Raw genomic sequence first — 19,980 nt, forward strand, 5'->3', positions numbered from 1 at the left:
AATTAGGTCGCACAGTTTTTTTTTCTTCGCCGTGGAAGTGAATAAAAATAAACAGAATCGGGAGGTTGAATCGTAAGATGATTGTTTTGATTTGGATTTCATTTGCTATTTTGTCCACTCAAGCCTTTTTGTCAATAAATTTCCTGTAACGAATTGAAGTTTGCGTTGTTTCCCACGATTTATCTTCGACATAGTTAAGCATGTTGTGAATTCAACGAATGTGACGTCAAAATTTCATTAAAAGATATCGTTTCTATGGAAACCACTACTGGTACTTCTCTGGCTCGTTACTGTCTCATAACGTTCGTGGTTCTTATCGTGGTAATTATTGACGTGCGTAGCTTCGTCTAGTTTCTTCAATCGATTAGGATCTCTCCGTCTCGATTATGTTTCTATTTAGAAGTTGCGTCATGATAACCTGTTATTTATTCCGCCTGCAAAAGTAATGGCAAGTATTGTGAGGGATAACAATGAGTTTTCTCGACACGAGGTACGTTTACTTTTTTCTTCCTTTTGGAAAAATTAGCTGCGTCTTTTTATTTGTTTTACGTGAGTCAGATGATTGTAATCAAAAAAAACCGTTGAATATTATGTGGCATATCTGTTGTCAATTGACGTCATATGGATTGATTATGTCGGTTTTGCTTAGTCGGACACGTTCCTAGAAGCTTGCAACTTCGAACGATTATTAAGATTGAATAAGCTCATAAAGCACCATTCATAGTTTAGACTATCTGGCCTATACGGCTAGATAATCGCTGCTGCGCTTAAAATTTGCTTCGAAAACAACTTAAAATTTAACTTGGCATCTGATTTTTGATATATTTGGCGTACAGTATGTGTCTTCTCCATAGTTTTGCTTTCGATTGTGTTACGAGTACTTTTTTTTAGCGTGATGCCTATCAGCGGAACGGCAAGCGTAGTGCCGACAGCGATTCAAGCTCTTCTTCCGCATCTAGTGAGTCTGAGCATGAGCGAAAAAGACGAAAACTGCAGAATGGAAACTATGAAAGGGTAATCACTGCTTGATTTCGATCAATCATTATTTGTATTGTGTGGTACATTAATCTGATTTTTGATATATTTTATATACATTAACTTTCATCTATCCCCTCTTATTTTCATATGTATTTGGTTTCAGTCGAGGTCTCCGGCGTTTGGAGGCCCAAGCAAAACCTATAAAGTGGAGCCACCTAAGGTCTTCTCATTTACTCTGATTACTAGTTGTCTTTTTATTTCTTTTTTTTGTTCAGATCATTTGATTAATTATAGTTGGGTAAAAAAAAACGGTTTTTTCAGCAATTGTTCGAGCCGCTCATTTCTCCATACAACGCAAGTGCTGTTTCTGTGAATGTAAGTTTGTCCTAGCATATGTACTTTTAGTTATTCTTCTTTGAATTCCAAGTAAGTATCGAATTGTTTTCAGTTGACTACTGCAGTGTGTCCTCCTCCTCCTCCGCCACCTAAGAGGTTGGTTTTTGCTCTTGCATTTCTCTTCTTCTGTTTTGAAAGTTCCGTTCCTATTTTTTTAACGTTTTGTATCTTCTAATGTATTTTGTATGGAAAATTATGAAAGTTGCTTTCATAATGGTGAAAGATATCGTTTGAGCGTAAAAGTGCTGAAATCTATGAATTCACCTTTAGTGTGTAGTGTGTTTATGTCTGTAAAGACTTTCTCATACATCTATAACGTAAAATTGTAGTGAACCGTTTATACTTACATGCTGTAGCCACGCCAGTACTTTGTTTTCGGTCTCGGTCTAGTCTTCGAAACCACAACGAATGCCCGCATTTCGTGGAAGTTATTCATTAAGATTGTAGGATAATAAGGAAATTTGTCCTCCCCTCTTACTGCTGTTTTTTTTATAGCTGCCTCTATTTCGAGTTTACAATCTCGTTCAGGATTAGAAATTTGATAACCAAGCGCATTAGAATTGAGGACCTTCTGTTGCGTTGCCTCACATTTTTCATATTCAGCGGGACGGTGTAGAGGCTTTGACATCGAAAGTATTTGGTACCCAGTTGTGCATATAAATGGTGTCATAAACGCTATTTATTTCAGCTCACTTAGAGTCACAATTTTTTTGTTACTAGTTTATCTTGCCTTCGAAAATTCCGCTTTTTTCTTAGTTCGAGAGACTGTCATCGTATGCTCCCTTGATCACTGTCAAAACTTTAGAATGTCTCGACCTCGAGGACCTCGGACACCGCCGATGCCTCCTTGCGAGGAGGAAGTTCCACCGCCACCAGCAGTTCCTCCACCGATAGCTGCAATTCCTGCAGCAGCACCTTATGCCCCTCAAGTCGCAGTGGTTCCGCCTACAGCATATGCAGCTCCGCCAGTGTAAATCTTTTTTTTTTTTGAGAAGGATCATGTGTTGTTTGTTTGGCACTTGGATTTGTGAAGATGTGCTCCTTTTTTCATGTTAGAATTTATTCAAGGATGTCATATCCGTTTTTTCCACCACCAATGTTCTTTCCTGGCTGCCCACCAATTCCACCAATGCCACCTATGATGCCTCAGTGTTCAAGTTCGTCTTATTTATTTTCTGTCCTCTCTTTGTTATTATTAGTTTCCCCTTTTTCCGCGTTCTCCTGAAATTGGAGAGTTAGGTTTCTTTGAAACTTCATTTTTCCATGTCATTCTGTTTTCAGCAATGATGCAGCCGACGATGCCTCCTCCAACTGCGCAAGTGAAACTCACCATATCGGATTTCCCCTCGCAAAAGCCGCATAAGAAAGAAGTGGTATGTTTTTTTTTATAATCAGCATATGTTATTTGTAAAATTATCTCTAAAGTGAAGTATATCAATCTTAATACTTTCTACTGCCGCGGAACACATTTTTAAATATGAAGGAGTGCACAATTTTTCTGTGGAATACTTTTGTAGTCGACCTATTTAACCTGTTGATTTTCAGCAAATAAATGAGGAGAGAAGGTTGGAGATTGAGAGGAAAATTGAAGAGGAAATTCGTAAAGAGCAGGAAAGGAGAAAACAACTTGAGTTGAAGAAGGTATTCCTAATTTTCCACTTTTCTCTTCATACTTAGTCTGCTCAGTGTTTTCACTTGAATGCATCATTGTTCTGTTCTTATGCTGGATTATTCTCTAAGAAGTTTTTTTTTTTTAAATGATTTACGTCTTTCAGGAACGCGAAAAGAGCGAACAGGAGCAAGTAGCAAAAGGTGCTACCAAGACAACATCCGCGGCCCCTGCATCTGATTTTGATGCTTCATTGAATGCTTCAGTACGCGTCGAACAGTCGCCCCAGAGGACAGACTCAAAGCGCCCAAAGACGCCAAGTGATCCACCATGTGACGTACCTGAGCAGCCTTCTCGAAGAAATTCGCATTCAAAACACAGTTGCGAACCAGGACCTGCCTATCCCGAAAGCGTCGATGCTGCTGGTTGTTCGGTTGAAAAGATTGACACAGCAGTTGAACAATCTGTGAAGGTAGGATCTTTTTTCTCTTCGGTATGATTGCTATCGATGCGATTTTTTTCCAGGTTGCTCCCATGAACTCTCTCGCCTCTGATCCTATTCTAGTTGATTTATCAAATTCACACCTTAGATCTTGCAAGCCTAGTCCCAGAAAACGAATAGAGGTAGCAGTTAATATTGCATGTTATTTGTTTTCTTCTTCTAGTCTTGTTCTCTCTGCAAGATGAACCTCTGATTTTCGTAATCCGTTTCAGAAGGCCGAAGAAGTCAATATCAAATCCCTTAAGGAGCCTCCTTCTGAAGATTTGCGATCTTCAACACAAGTGAAACAGGAGGTATTTTCATTTTTACTACAGTTCAACTTATCCATCATGTTGCATAATATTTTATGCAACCATTTTATTGAATTTATTTGATGCTAGTTTGACTCCTGTGTGTGTATGTGTGTGTGTTCTGCGACACATCAACAATCGTTCAAGCTTTCTGAATTTGAAAATTGGCTTATTTAGAGTCCTCCGCCCTCACTGGAGCAACGGACACTGGATCGTTCTTCTACAGTTGTGAAATTTGAAGTTGAACAAACTAATGAGTGCTTTGGTCAAGCCGTTGTTCTGCAGAATGTCGCTGTTAAAGTTGAACCAAAGATGGAACCATTAGAAGAGCCCAAAGAGGATAAAAGTAGCTTATGTGCTACCAAGTCGGTCCCAATGGATGTAGATAGTGACCCAGAAAATGGTGCTCCATCTGCAACATTGTCTTCTTCGATGAAGGCTGGAAGCGGCGCAGCCAGTGCCACTGGCTCAGTTAACTTACATGGCGAAGACGGTTTTCGAAGTAGAGTACAATCAGAAGTCACTGTTAACTTAAATGACGCTCCGAACATTTCGAAAAATGCTTCTGTTGTTAGTGTTAGAGCCGCTGCAGGAAAGGATGCGCTACCTTCAAGCTCCTCCCGAACAAATAAGGAGAAAGAGGAGAATGAGAGGACGAGAGATGAAGTAAGTGCTCCGAAAACACTTGTAAAGCGCTGTGGACAAAGTATAAGTTCATGCTCATCCGCGGGAAAGAAACAAAGCAAATCGGAATCATTCGAAAAAGATGGTAAGAGCAAGATTATCGGAGCGTCGCAAAAGAATTCTCAAGCAAAAATCGGCTGTGATGTACCTGGAACCAGTCGAGGTGACAATGATCAGTGCACGCTTGACGGAATGAAGAGTGCAGAGAAGTTGAAGTCTCATTCGCGTCTGGAATCTCCGTCACAGTCCCCAGCAAAAGTGGGTTTTCGTCTGTGAAAGCTCTTTTTGTTGTTTGTGTCGTTTTTTTTTTCGTTTTTTTTTTAACTTCTATTCATGTCTTCGTCATCATCGACAAGTTTTCTAGTCATTCAGATCGATTTGAATTATTTCTATTTAGGGTTCAACTCCTCTCAAGGACATTCGTACACCTGTGAAAACTCCTAAAAAAGAAGTTATTGGATCAGATAAACCATCTACCTCATATGCTACCCTTATTTCCTCCACAAAGCAGCAAAAAGCGAAGGTGAGTCACTATTAATTTTTTTTTATTATTTTCTTCAATTTTGTGATATACTATCCAAGAAGTTCTGCACTACTTCCAACTTCTTCCCAAAGTTTTGTCCTAAATTTGTTCTACAAATGTAATTGGCAGCTTAATACGTCACTGTGAGCCATACATGTGATACTTTTGGACGGTTCGCGAAAGGAACCCTTCATTTTTGGACCTTTGGCGAGGGGATCCTCGATAGGAAGATCCAAAATTGATCTGGGCCCTATGAGTTAGAACCCCTTCATCTGAGGAGGATCAAGCTCCTTCCTATCGCTGCGATGCTGTGAGCCTATTCTAAAATCCTCGAACACTTAAGTCTTTTACGGAATTGAAGAACAAGCGGCCACAGTTTCATAGTGAACTTTTCCTGTTCAGAGCGTGCTTTTAAAGGTATGGTTTGGTTTGAAAGTGAGGCCAAATTTAAATAGTATAAGGTAACAATATAAAAATCTTTTATCGCAATCGGCTTTCCGGCCTTTTTTTTTTTGAAGATTTGCATGTGCATTGTGCCTGACGACTTAAGATCTCTTTTCTACGTTGCAGATATCTTATTCAGAGTGAAAATCTCTACTACCCATCTAAAGGAAGGATATAATTTTGAGAATTCTGGTTTGTAGGTAATTACTAAGTGGAAAAGTCGGCAAGATTCTCGTGGTAGAGATATGCAAATAATGGGAAGCGTGCTGAATTTCTTACACTCCCTAAGATGTCTTGACTTTCCTTGTTTTCTCTCAAATTTCTCTTAATTTTCAAGGGAGGAACTTCGGAAGGGCATCTGTGCAAATCTCGCTCCCCCCAGTGCGAAGCGCCATCTGACATGCAACGTCCCTCGAATGAGATGCGAAAAGAAATCGGCAAACTCGAGAAGTTCGTGTGTTTTTTTATCTTCGCTCTAAATATTTCTTATCTTCATACACATTCAAACTTGTCTTTTACCTTTATAGTATTTCATTTCAATTTTTTTTTCATTACTTTTCCCTTTAGTTTTCTATGAAAAGTCTACTGGTCTTTGAAGGTAATTGCATGCATCTGCTCTAGAACTTTTGCTTCATTGAAATTAGCTTTTGGCTTTAGGGAGGCAGCCAATATTGCCAGAAACGACGTCACGCATCCACACTCCATGCAGCCGAGCACGTCTTCCGTGCCTTACGTTAATGGCACTAGCGCCAATGTTCAAGAAATGAAGTCTGAAAGTTCTGGCAGTGACGGTAACGTGAAGTGTAAAGAGAATGGACATTCGCACAGCGAGGGCAAAGGAACGAAGCACGACAAGAAAGATAAACTCCCAAGGATTTCAAACAAGGTAAGCTCTTCAGTGTTTCTGGTTTCTATATATTGAATTATTTCTGAACGAACTCACGAACAAATTGGGGTTTGTTCGGATTTCTTGCTTGTTTTTGCTAATTGTTAATGTTACAACTTAGTTTCGCAAATTCGTCATTGTTGACACACATCCAAATGGTGGGGCTTCCATTCTGCGTACTGATTGGAACAATATCCGCAAGCATTTCGATGCTGAAGAGAGGTAATATAATGTAATGTTTTTATGCAGCTAATATTATTGTTCCTTCGAAACTGTTCCTTGAGGGAATATTTGTGTTCTCTTCTGTTTTCGTATTTTCGTTGTTTCAAGGAGATCACTTTGGTAGAAATTTGAAGAATTTCGAAACCTTCTGCTTTTCACCTCGGCTGCGCACACTATTCCAGTGTGAAAAGAGAATGAAATTCGTAGTGCGAAAATTTTGTGGAAGCATTTTTAAGGATGGAATTCGCGAAGCAATTTATTCGTCTTGGTTTGGCGGAGTCCAACGGAGTTCCAGTTTTTGTCATTGGAGTGTTGGAAAACGCAGCATCATATCTTGTGGTGAGCAAAACGAAGAATATCTACCGTATCAGTTCTTTTTATGGGTCTCCGATATCTCTTCGACAAAGGTAGTGACTTTCAGGACGTTTTCCAGTACCTTCACGAAAAACACGCGCAGTTACCTGTCAAGGTTTGTCGAAATCCTTTTCTGCATATTTTTTTCTTCCTTATTCAAAAACTATTTCAATTTAACAGATGGTGGCATTTTTCTTTTCCACTTTTTTAGAAAAATTTTCCTAGTTTTTTTTTTCTGGTCTTTCCCATTACTCAAACGTTCAAGAAAATCAATTCGATTTATTCAACACATGAGATTTGTGAAGTGTTCAGTCGCTCATAGGACAAACTCGCGTATTTCCTTAGAGTCGAAAGAGGGTTTAGATGGCGTCATTCATTTCGATATAAGTATTTTCGAGGTGGTGCACATTATTTGGAGCTAGTTTAATTTTAATGTGAATCATGCATAATAATTGTAAGCGGATATTGTCGTAAAACCGAAAGTTTTGCACCAGCATAGCGGGGCTTTTTTCGGATACTCGAGGATATCGTCATATCGGTTTTGGATTCTAATATTTTGTCCTTTTTGGCAAAAAAAAAACCTGAACAGATGTATCCTTGTGCACGCGTGATGCGATAGTTTGAGTTTGAGAAGGAATTTACAACGAACTCAGTTGGAGGAAAAAAAGTTGAGGAAGTGTTGAATTTGTTGTACTTTGAAATTGCATTTGATCTTGATTCTTATTTTATTGACATACCTCTCCCCTTTGGAGCTTTTTTTTAATGAGCGGACTCCTAGTTCCAGTGCCTGAAGTATGTGTTTAGGTTGGATCGTTGACGAACAAACAGATTGTGGAGACTATGCCATTCAATAGCTATTATAAACAAGTGATGGAGACCTGCCATCATGGTACTTTTCGGTAAGATCTCAAATTCGCCTTTTCCGTTCTGTTGATCTTTCTTACTCATCTCTGCTTTCAGAGCGGGTCCTATGCATTCGGTGTCGATGGTTGGAGCAAAACAAGAAGAATGTGGGGACTATTTCGCCGAACTTTTGGCAGAGTTGGAGAAGTCACCGGTAACTAATTTCTCTAATACTGAAGTTACCTTATTTTAGACATCATCAAAAATGTTTTTTCCTTCTTATTTTTTCCTATCTTTCCTCTTTCCTCGGGTATTACGTTATTTAAGTGCACCATTCGATTCGATGCACTAATTCGATCTAACCAGTTTCGAGATATTTTCAGTGAATAGAGCTAGCATCTTTTTATTTCCGTTTCTTTCTCAATTCAACAACAGTATGTTAAAGATATGGGCTCTGTGTCATCTTTGTGAATGATTATTTTTTTTACAGATTCTTCGTCCGATTATGCCTTGGGGGGAATGGTCAACCTTACATCTTGACACGATAACAGAATGTGATGATGGACCAATTTTCTGGGTTCGACCCGGAGAGCAGGTGCGTTAATGATTGCAAATAGTTTGTCATTGGTCTCCTTTAAATTATTTTTCTATTTTTTGAACCAATTTAAACCATGATTAACGTCGTTTATTAACGATTGGAGATATTTTCAGTTGATACGTACTGACGACATAAAAGACGAGCGTGAGAGCAAGAGAAAGAAAGTATCTTCTAGTGGACGAGGACACTCTCACCCCATCAGGTAGTCTTGGAGAATTCCTTTTTGAATTGAATCGAGAGATGTCTTTTTTCTTTCCATTTTTCCCATTAGACAACTATTTGAAACAGATTCCTCTCCTTAGTGCTGGTACCCTTTGTTTTATATTATTTTGCTTTCAAGACATTACGAGCGTCGGGAGTTGCTCTTCGAAGATAGAACGCCATGTCATGCCGATCATGTTGGCGACGGTTTGGAAAGAAAAACCACTGCAGCTGTTGGCATTCTTCAGTCAGTACGTAATAGCAATGAAAAGTGGGTTTTTTATTTGCTCTTTGTATGCACGAATGACTGAAAACATTGATCAATACACATCCAATTCGCTGGTATTAGTCGTCCACTTTCATAGTGTGACGTTTCGTTTCCCGTATTTGAATCAGAACCTCATATTTGACAAGTTATGTTATGAATGTAGTACGTAGGTGTACAGAGCTTAGATCCTTTTCAAAATCAATGAATGTTTGATTTGCCGAACCTAAATTTTCAATCTTGTGCTTTCTATGAACCTGTAATGTATGTGCAATCTGCTCTATCTAAATCCAGTATGCAAAAGCTTTTTTCATGCTGGGTTTAGACCAGCATTCAATGACTGGCTCTTATAGAACCTTCGATATTGTCATATTTCAAGTGTTCTCGTACAGAACATAGCAGTTCGTCTTTTCACAGCTAGAGTTTTTGTATTTTTGGTGACCATTTCGCTTATATTAGTGTTGTAAAGCGAAAACATATAAAGGATGACGGCTAATTTGTTTCGATTCATTCTTGTTCGGCTCTTCAATATGTTTGTGGTAAAATGTCGATTTGATCTTAGTTTCATTTTTTTTTGCTTCTGATTCTGAGGTTGTAATGTGGCTAGTTATCACCAGTTTTATTATTTCCATTGTTCCTCCAACGATATCTAGACCATCGCGGAGGGCAGTGAAGGATGTGGTTTGTTTCCATGCGGCGGACTTCGAGCGTATTGTGGAAACGTTGCAACTTGACTTATACGAACCACCCATGTCACAGGTATGATACCTTTTCTTTTTCTGGTAATTAAAATCTTAGTCATGATCTTTCTTTTACTCTCTCATATGTCTTACATATGGTGTGAGGAGGAGTTCTTACTGTTTTATGCCCTTTTTGGTTTGAATGGTGAACCGAAAAGAAGGCAAGAGGCTATTGGGTTAGCCCAAACATTTCAGAAAATTTTTTTTCACTGTTTGAAATTTTGTTTATTTGACTTCCTTTTTCACTTGGTGCTTTTACACTCCGCTTTTTTGATTTAAGTTTTGTAATGTTTGTTCATATTAGGAATATATCCCCGTGTTCGTTTTACTAAACCCCTTTTCCAAAAGATACTTGTTTTTTTGTGTTTTCTACTTACATTTATTCTATTTGCTTAAGCAATGCATTTATCCCGATTACGCAGAGGATGACATAAGCGCCTTATCTTTCTCAGCACTATATGCCTAATTATACATTGTTCTAGTGTGTTCAATGGGTTGAAGAGGCAAAGCTGAACCAGCTTCGTCGTGAAGGCGTACGATACTCCAAATTTCACGTATGTTCTTCCAATGTTTTCTCTTGGTTTTGCACATTTTTTCTTTTCGATTTTTCTGTTGTTATTTTTTTACGTTCATCTAGTCCCTTCTATAGATTTTTTTCTTTGAAAAGATTAGAATACCTGAAGTGTTGACGTGTGCTGTTTACTTTTTATACCAATGTAGAAGGAGAGTTGCTACCGAACGGTACATCGCATATGGAGCAGATTCCTTCAATTTCACATAACTGTTTTCATAATTTTGTTTTTGTTCCATTTTTGCCATAACCTACAGTTTTCACATTATTAGCCATTTTCTACTATTACGCGCAACGTTTTCTTTTGTTCTTTTATCAAATTTCCAACGGTGATGGTTTGATAAACTAGGAGTTAGTGAAAATGTTGTGATGGGAAACAAAGGTGCTTCACCCCATAATTAGTTCGATCTGCAATCATTCGATCTTCATTCGTCGGGGACAGGCGCGTGCGAAATTCATCATTTCATAACCGTCAATGCGAAAAATGGTTGGAATATGATGCGCTTTCTAATATCTAAGACACGTTTAAATTTCGTTCAAGTATTTGGATAATTTTTTAATTTGCTCCACTTAGTAAACCTTTTATTTTCAGCTGCATCACAACGACATTTATTTTCTTCCACGGAATATCATTCATCAGTTCCGAACAATATCTGCTTGCGCATCGATCGCGTGGCATGTTCGATTGCAACAGTACTATATGGAAGAGGAAGCGCCTGAGTAAAGCGCATCAGAAGCGAGGTTTTCTTATTCTACCTCAGCTGCCTTCTGTCATTGTTTACTTTCAAGTTTTGTCAGTTCTGCTATTTTTGTTTAATAGATATATGCTTTATTGAAGCGATTAGATTTTGTTTTTGGAAGAGATTTCTATATTCTTTTTTTTCACCAGTTGATTTTCTGTATCGATCTCTAGTTATCTGCTACTACGCGAGTTTCTTTTATCGCCGAAGAAGGTGGAAGTACACAGAGCTGCTATAGAATAGGGAGCTCTTCAAAAAATGGGCTTAGTTGCGCATATTCTTTTCTCCTGGATTTGTCCTTCAAAATATTTCACATAAGATACGCTAGTGTTCTCGCAGAATCCAAATTTAATTCCGTTTTGTCACACTTCAGTGGTATTTGATGAGATAGTCATTTCTACGTGAAATCATTATTACGTGACCTTTGGCAATGTCAACATTTTCTTCATTTTGCTGGTTGCTTGCAAGTTTAGAGCTCATTACGAGCGATCGTCGATAATCTCAATGATCAGGAACATTCATTCGAGTTTCGAGCCGGTTGAATTTTGATTGATGCCTATCTCGTGCACTTGTTCGTTTTCTCTCTGCAGTTTTTCTTCTTCATTCGAAACCAAACAAATTGCAGATCAGCTTTACCTTCGGTCACGCGATGTGTTAATTTTTTCGTATCGTACATGATATCCTTTCATCTGTTTCCAGTAAGCGATCTCGCCTGCTGTTGTCTATCTGTGAGATTCATTTTTTTCCCCGGCTAGTCTAGACTGTCCTGTACTGTTGTTATTTATTGTATAGATTTGTTCATAGAAATTATGATACGGAACGCCTTTTAGGAGAGTTCTGTATTGTTCTTGAAGGGGGAGTGATTGTCTGAATTCGTAAGGGCGTTTTGTATTTCCAGGTAAACCGCAAAATGCGGTAGTTTGGACGAGCATTTTATTTTGTCGTGTATCTCAGATGTGTTTTTTTGAAGTGGAAAGAAATATATTTTTATAACAGCTACTGTGTCTTTCTGGTAATCTCAAAATTATAGTGGAGACCTTTCTAATCACACTGCTTATCTCACCAAAAGTTTGATTGAAGGGTTCAGATTAAAATCGTTACATCTTTGAGGAATGAGAGTCGAATCGAATGATAAATTTACTAACTAAGCAGTGGCATTTTCGACTTGTCACCCTACAATAAGTTGAAAGAATAAGATGATACTAAGTACAGTGTCCGTGAGCACGAAACAACTGTGTGCTTCCTTGTTTATAAGAGATTTATTAGAGGCGGTATTGTTCCATAAATGCCCACATCCTAAAATTGGGCGCCACGTATTCTTTTTCCATGCTTGGTCACATTCACTTCTTCCATTGCATCAGGAATTTCCCAGTCGAACACGGATCACATCTGCACTGTTGTAGATTTCTTAACATAGTTTGGAAGGGTGTGGCAGCATTAACAATTCATAACATGAGTGATTCATAACATGAATGAGGTGGGTGTATCGTACTTGCTAAGAAGTCCGAGTGTTACTGTACGATCGACTGGCCAATGGTTCGAAATAGCTCTAGTGCCAACCAGGCCTATCATCCCTCTGGGGTCGTTGGATTGGTACCAAACATGCTCGGGAGAATAAAAACACTGACTTGACACATCGGGTCGCCTCCATAAAGTGTGCGTACGCGTTCATAAACGTCATAATGATTTTTAATTTAAGTCGTCATGATGATTTTTAATTTAAGTTGAACGCGTACTCGCATCACCACTTGGATCGATTCATGCCGTGCACTTTATCCCTTATCCTTCGTAGCATGGATTATTGCTACAAAAACAATAAGAATATGCAAGGCTGCTAGACAATGAATACTAGTAACAGGTTTTTTTTGCGTTACAGTCACGTCATTAATACATTGTATAAAAATCTAGAAGTATGAGGGAACGAATATCTACCAGATTTTACCCTGAAAAGAAAAACGAAGGATTTTTCATAAGATCGTTGTTTTGGCAATGATTCAGTTATCATTCCACACTGAATTCCTCGTGATAAATGACGTAGGTGTTGTCCGACTTTTTCCATATCTGCAGCAAATTCCCTCGTACCACCCCCATCTTTTCTGTGTTGGTCTCATAGTCGGCGTTGAGGAAAATGAACCCAGGTGTCATTTTGTATGTTTCTCCGGAAACCTGAATATGGAAATAAATTGGAACAAGTAACCAGGGAAGTCGACGTGTGTGCCGTCTGTGCAGTTGCACAATTTCTCACTAGTTCTGTTTGAAAAAAGCTTCATACCTCAATCGTTGTTTTTCCCATAAGCATTTCGAACTCCAGAAACTCCTTTTTGACTGCTGAAATGACAAAAAAAAAACAGTTTTTTTTACGTACATGATATTCCCGAATTTGAATCATAATATGTTTCTTTTCAACTTTAACGGAAGCATCTTCATTGTTGTATTATCAATGTTGTGCGTGCGTACCCCGAGGAAAAACGAGCTAAGTGTGGAAAAGAAAACCACAATTGGTTTGGGATAATGAGAACTAGAAGTTCCACTTGAATTCCCAACAATTTTTTTACTATTCAGTGACGATCGACGGTATCTTGAATGGTAGCAAGTGCTTTCATCGTAGAGAGATATAAATAGGTTTCTATTGTTTAAAAAACAGCGCTAAATGAGAGAGGGTGAGAGAGAAGCAAAACCACCAACCTCTATTGCCGTGTGAAATTTATTGCGGCTTGTTTCAGGAAGAAAAAAAAAAACTATGGAAACGACTTTAGAATCTCCTATACGTTCGTGATGGAAGAACTGAATGGAGCCCAAATGCGGCTATAGTCGTTTCTTTGCTAGTACCGCACATCGCTACAGTTCTCGATGGTCCCACCTCGATATCAACCGGTAACTCCACTGAGGCCCTTCGAGTGCAGTCACTTACGCAACTGCACTGAGTTTTTCATCGTTTTGACTCGAGGATATTTCAGCCGAATATGTGAGCGATGTAAGAAGGAATGGTCGACGGCGCCTATGTTTGCTTAGGCCATTGGGAATCGTCCGAAGCAACAGAAGCTCCCTCTGATTCCTCTATCTGGTACTCGAAGATAAAGATAAAAGATAAAGTTCCTGGCGTTAATCAATCCGTTTGGGATGCGCCCCCCCCCCCCCAAAGACACAGAGAAAAAAAAAAAAAAAAAATTTCCCCCCCTCTCTTTTTTTGTTGGGGGAGGAGGAAGGTAACGTTTTGGGGGGGGGGGAAAAAAGGGCGTATCACGATACTCACCATGTAGATTTTTCTAATAATTCGAACGGTCTCTTTTTTGAAACCTCGGCATACTTCTGTCTATATTTGTTAATAGGGTGCGCGCGAGGTTTTTGGATCGAACTCTTCATTTTCCTGAATTTTCGGCTTTCTCGCCGTCTTCAAGGCGTAAATAGAGGTTGATCGGAACAACCCTACGTTTATTTTCCTCAAGTGTCACCCCACCTTAGGTCAGTGTTTCAATAATTGTTAAAAGTAGTGAAAACGGAAACAATATACGTTGAAATAGCTTTACGTAGTGTTCCACCGCATATGCGGTGGCTGATTGCACGCACTTGTTACTTGCTCAGTGTACCAGCGAATGAATACTGCTGTGTGTGGATCATTAACGAAGATATAAGTGATTTGATCTATATACGCAATATCAGTCAGTTATAGGTCACAGAGCAGTGCAAGTAGCAAGAACTCATTCGTTATCGACAAACATTCACTCCTATTATTCATTGAAAGGTTTCTCTCAAGAATCCAAAACGACTCCTTGCCGATATTTCTGTTTCGTGAGACAGTATAGCGCGTTTCTCGTCATAATCGTTCCCATTGTAGGCCTCATATTTATCCCTTCCAAGTGGTATTATCAAACTGTTACGCCATTTTCCTGCCATATGTTCACCGACCCTCACTCCAAGGTTCCTACCGGTGTAAGTCCCTATGTAATTTGCATTGCAGCACTCAATCTCATGTATTAAACCCATTTGTGCGCAGTCACCTGTTTTTCCGTAAGGGCAAATAACACATCGCTCAAATATGAGTATCTATCGTATAATCTGTTCCTAACAAGCTAGCTTTTGATGTTCGCATTGGGGATGTTTACTAGGATCAGGTCATCTTGTAATTGTGCTCATAAAGAAATAAATGCAAAAAAAAAAAAATAAATGCAGGACAAAGAGAAAATTTGTTTTCGTGCGGAGCATTACTATTTACAGTGCGGATGTACTGTATAGCCATTAGCACATACGATTCTCAATGCTAGTCTTCGTGATTCATGTCGTTCTTGGTTGTCAGTGCATAATTCACTGGCGGTTTTGAATATATTACGAATTGCTGCCCGTTCTACTGCAGTGGGGTGTGCGCATTTGGCACGCAATAAGATGTTTTTGCTACTTTCTTTGTGATACCACTTTACTTTAAGAATGCCATTTTAAGTACTTATTTGTGGGTTGAGGAAAGGGAGCCAGCCTCCTTTTCGGGTTTTTCGTGTGAGTTTTATGTACTGCGATTGTTGATTAAGCACTAGGAAACACCCGTTCATTTCGGACTGTGTGTGATGTTGTGATGCAACAGTCGTCAATATGTCTGCAATACGTTATTTGTCTACGCGTCAGCACAGGTTCTTCAATTCTTCTCATGAAGCAGATCCCCAGTACTGGTGCTAATCGTTGACCCATCACCAGCACTCTCAATTGTGCGAAATAATTCCCTGACCACCTTAAGATATTACAATTCAAGCATTCCTTGATAAGTGTTATTATGCGAGATTTATTAAGACCATATTTTTCCATGTTGTTACCGTGTAAATCTATCATCTCAGATAGAACATGTAGTGCCTCACTGTTTTTCACATTCGTGTAGAGTGAGGTCACATTAAGCGACTCTATCATGCAGTTGTCTTCTACTCTCACTTTCCGTAATCGATTGAGGAAATAGTGCGTTGAATTTCGACAAATGCAACGGCATTTTAGTAAAAATCTGACTTACAATTTTATTAAGAAATTCGATTCGTTGATCCTCCTACATCAATTCCTAATTAATTATAAGCAATCCCAAGCATTCAAGAGCTAGCTGTCGAAAATCAATAAGGCCTCCTCACACCCTATTTGGATGATTCTAATGGATAGGTTGCCGAGGGGAACGGAGCGTGTATAAGGATGGCGTATTCTAACGTACCTTGTAGGAACAGATGCTGGTTTTCTTATGCCGGTTTTTCAGGAGGTGGATTGAATGGGGTCACGCTCATACTATATAATCCATACCTCAAACTCTATACTTGCCCACAGAAATCTCAAGATCGTCAATTTTGTGATACGCCATCCTTGACCATTAAGTTATTGGAAACTACTGAACCACTAAATTATCACTGCTGACGTGAAAGCAACAATCATTGATACTAGTCACCTTCTCTTCCATAGATGCATTTCTTTCCTGTCTGGACGACAACGGTGTTCAAGTCGTAGAATTGGGCTATCTGAAGTTCTTAGTTGTAAAGACAGCTGTTGTTGCAATAATAAAACCATTTTGATAGTAATACCCACTAATTAGACTCGTTACTAGTTTCCATTTTGATTTCGTTCATTGAGGCCCAAAATTTTTCTTTGGAATTTAAAAAAAGGACCAATTTGGATCAATTATCGCTTATTTGAGAAAAATCTTGTGGAGGCTACTCTGTGATGTGGCGTCGACGTCAAATGTTCTTAATCGGGTTAACCCGACGCGTCGAGAGGAAGGGCATCAGACGCTTTATAGCGTTTATTAGCAGTATTTCGCCCTCCCCCTCCTCCTCCTTTCTCTTCCTCCTCCTCCTCTTCCCCTTCCTCCCTTCACCCAATCCATTATGCGCCGTAGAAGCGTCGCCTTAGCTCGGCTGAACATGTTCAGCACCGACAACATTATGGTAGTGTAAAAAAGTAATGACATTCTTCTTCTTGGAAATATTCCAGAGTGAAGAACAAATCATTGAGCCATTGGGTCTGGATGGGTTAAAAATAAGTTAGTGTGATTGCTGAAAATTGTCGGAGTGGTAAATCGATGTGAGCAATTATGTTAGGGATAGCCATAAGTGATCCATTATTACTAATGTGGAGTATTTGTTTCAGTCTAGTTCAAGGTATGAATCCAAGAAGACGTACGAGAATACAATTTAAAACTTGTGTCCTTGACTTTTGTGACAAATAAGACGTTTTATTAAACCGTTGTAAAATGGCGGTCGATGAAACAACTGCCGAACCTTTACATTGCACGCTATCTCATTTTCGATCCCCGGTCTATGTGACGGCTACAATAAGCAAAATTTGTCGTGTTTAGGAGTATTGAAAGTCAATAAGTCCCAACGCTGGCCTAGAAAATTTTCCATCGATGATTTTGTCATGTCTGTTATCGATCGAAGTGGAGACCTTGTTGAGTTTGATAATTGCGCTTTAAAATCACTGATTGAAACTGATTTCAAACTAAATATTCAGGAAATGGTAAACACTCTTCAGGCTATTTGGTCAATAGTCCACAGAAATCTTCAAGAAATAACAAAATAAAAGAAATATTGGGAAGGTTCAACGGCTGTGGTCAACAGAAGAGAGATTATTTTGCGGCACGATCATGCCAGGCATGATCTTGCATGCTGCAAGATCAACCCAGGAAAAAATAAAGCTGCTAAAGTGGGAGGTTCTTCCACATTCCCCATATCCTCCGGACATGGCAGAATAATATTTATTTGTTCCAATCGATGGGACGTATTCTAAGAAACGAGAAATTTAAAAATATCGATTAGATGAGAGCTCATCTAAAACCATATTTTTCTTCAAAGAAAACAAACATGAAGCAATATGAACAAGGGATTGAAACCCTACTATCAAGATGACAAAAAGTCCTGAATAACGACGTAGATTACATTAGATTAGTAAGGATAAAATTGGATGTGAGTAAATTCGTTATTTTTTTTGTTGCCACTGAAATAATTGATTACTTATGAGTACCTCTAATTGCTGCATCCGGCAGCAATTAGAGAGGATGTAGGATGTTGTAGGATGCTGAAGCAGAAATGTTTATGGCTTTCCAAACAAATGCCTACCACATTTAATGACAAAAGTATTTTTTCACCAAGAACAACAAATTTTCGATTTTGATCCCCTTTCAGCGATGATTAGACCAATTTAGATTTCACAATGTACACTTTTTTTCTGAATTACTACCTGTCAACGATGGGACGCATCTAGCGATTGCAAATCAATGTTTATGTCTTTTCTTGTTTATGTTTTTTTTTATGGATAATGAACTTGATAAGAACGAATTGGGCATTTGTTGGGTTTAGAAATGGAGAAAAAAAAACAGCGCACACTTACCTCATCCCATTGCTGATTATCAACGGCTGTGCAGTATTTCTCGAAAATCGGTTTTATGATGGATTTCGCTTCTGAAACGAGTGATAGCGTGGAAAATCTCTTCAAGCCCTACTCTTATGTAGATTCCCTGACTCTTGACGCAAAACATATGCGATAGAGCGCAACCGCTTACGTAATCGCACCAAACTTAAAGGCACCACCCCGCGAATCTGAGGTGGTGCGCATTTCAGGTGAATTATTGGTATATGGGATCGTAGATTAAGGAGAGGAGGGTGATTCCCTCCATTTCTTCCTAATTGCCGTAAGACGGCTCAGAAGATACGGCTTCTGGAGTTCCGGCGCGCTATCTTCTGCAAGGTGTTCGATTGGAGCGCGGCAGCGTTGTGCACGCGCAGCATCTTCCGGGGCAATTTTTACGGCAATTAGGAAGAAATGGACGGAATCACACCCCTCTCCTTAATCTACGATCCCGTATACGAATACTCCACCAGAAATCCGTATGACCTCAGATTCGTGGGATGATGCCTTTAAGTTTGGTGCGATTACGTAAGCGGTTGCGCTCGAGAGGGACCTTCGCTAGCCCTTATAGGACTACAGAGATGGTTAAGGTCCCACTCTTCCACTTTAAGCGCAGCTGTTCACAACTTCAAATAACGAGTAAGGTAGTTTTTTTCTGGTTGCATCAAGCTTTCAGGTCGTTTTAGCGCTATTATATCATTGGAATTAGTTAAAAATACGGATAAGGTACCTTTTTCTCTCAAAATCCCATTTTAAAGCTCACAACGACTGTTTTTTTTTCTCGAAATGACCACAATCTTAACATTTCCCTCTCAATGGTTTTGTCACTACATAGGCTTAAAGATTTTCAAACTTTTTTTTTGTAGGTTATTCATATTTGCAGAAAATCATGCACATTAAAGGCAGCATATCACGAATCTGAGGGGGTGCGGATTTCAGGTGGAATATCCGTATACGGGGTCGTAGATTTTGGAAGCGGGGGTAGTTCCGTTCATCTCTCCCTGCATTGCTGCAAACAGCCACTTCCAGAATGCTGTTTCTACGACGCCACCTATTGCTACGCTCCACCCCTTCCGCCGCCTCCGCCCTGCGATTCGTCGAATATCAATTCGGACTGCCTCGATATGCAGTAAGGGAGCTACGTGTGCCATCCTTGGCGCGCTGCAATAAAAGACATCGTACAAAACAGCATTCAGGGGTCGGCTGATTGCAGTGATTCAGGGAGAGATGAGCGGAACCACCTCCGTCTCCATAGTCTACGACCCCGTATACGGATACTCCACCTGGAATCCATCCCAGACTCGTGGTATGCTGCCTTTAAAGCAAAAATCCATTTTAAAGAATCTAAGGATTTTATGGCTTCGTTTACACATTGATATAGGGACTGTAAATACTGTAGAGTCAAGGTTATAACGAGAACATTTGAGTGATTATGCTAAACAAGAAATACGGCAATGCATAGCAGGACACATGGATATCTTTTCTTTACATACATAGCAGAAAAAAAGAATTATTGAATGACCAACCTTCTTCGGAACACATGACAATATTATGATGAGCCGTTGTGGTCTTCCCATGAATCATTGCGCTGTTGTGGTCTCCCCATAAATCATTGTTATTCACTGTACACGCGCATGAATAACCAACAATCAATCGACTAGGACCGTATCGAGCGGACATTACACCTACACAATTTTTTTTGCGTTGCGTTTTTTTTTTTGCGGAATTGACGGTGTGTGAATGAAAGAACACCACATGAAAGGCACTTACTATTG

At 39.3% G+C, this 19,980-nt stretch overlaps 2 protein-coding genes across 3 annotated transcripts; one reads left to right on the plus strand and one right to left on the minus strand.

Annotated features, from left to right (window-relative positions):
• Positions 1 to 255: 255 nt before the first annotated feature.
• RB195_003503 (uncharacterized protein) lies at positions 256 to 10,830 on the plus strand (the record flags this gene model as incomplete). Of its 2 annotated transcripts, XM_064201184.1 has the most annotated exons (29): positions 256 to 321; positions 401 to 490; positions 892 to 1,014; positions 1,142 to 1,198; positions 1,300 to 1,353; positions 1,427 to 1,470; positions 2,180 to 2,344; positions 2,443 to 2,531; positions 2,656 to 2,747; positions 2,920 to 3,015; positions 3,150 to 3,186; positions 3,250 to 3,455; positions 3,509 to 3,607; positions 3,698 to 3,778; positions 3,953 to 4,717; positions 4,857 to 4,982; positions 5,764 to 5,876; positions 6,084 to 6,312; positions 6,434 to 6,534; positions 6,771 to 6,873; positions 6,956 to 7,003; positions 7,693 to 7,787; positions 7,849 to 7,945; positions 8,222 to 8,326; positions 8,443 to 8,531; positions 8,670 to 8,801; positions 9,449 to 9,554; positions 10,018 to 10,089; positions 10,699 to 10,830. In XM_064201184.1, 29 exons carry the CDS (start codon positions 256 to 258, stop codon positions 10,828 to 10,830), a joined length of 3,612 nt encoding a protein of 1,203 aa, XP_064057065.1. The 2 variants fall into 2 exon arrangements, with proteins under 2 accessions (XP_064057065.1, XP_013304711.2); XM_013449257.2 differs by having other exon boundaries at positions 256 to 333; positions 3,150 to 3,455.
• Positions 10,831 to 12,847: 2,017 nt separating this feature from the next.
• On the minus strand, positions 12,848 to 19,885 carry RB195_003504 (uncharacterized protein; the record flags this gene model as incomplete). The annotated part of the gene is made up of 5 exons (XM_013449258.2): positions 12,848 to 13,012; positions 13,119 to 13,174; positions 16,251 to 16,320; positions 18,188 to 18,258; positions 19,732 to 19,885. The coding sequence occupies 5 exons, from the start codon at positions 19,883 to 19,885 to the stop codon at positions 12,848 to 12,850; spliced, it is 516 nt and encodes a 171-aa protein (XP_013304712.2).
• Positions 19,886 to 19,980: the final 95 nt, after the last annotated feature.

This window comes from Necator americanus, chromosome IV (assembly GCF_031761385.1).
Source record: "Necator americanus strain Aroian chromosome IV, whole genome shotgun sequence".
NCBI lineage: Eukaryota > Metazoa > Nematoda > Chromadorea > Rhabditida > Ancylostomatidae > Necator > Necator americanus.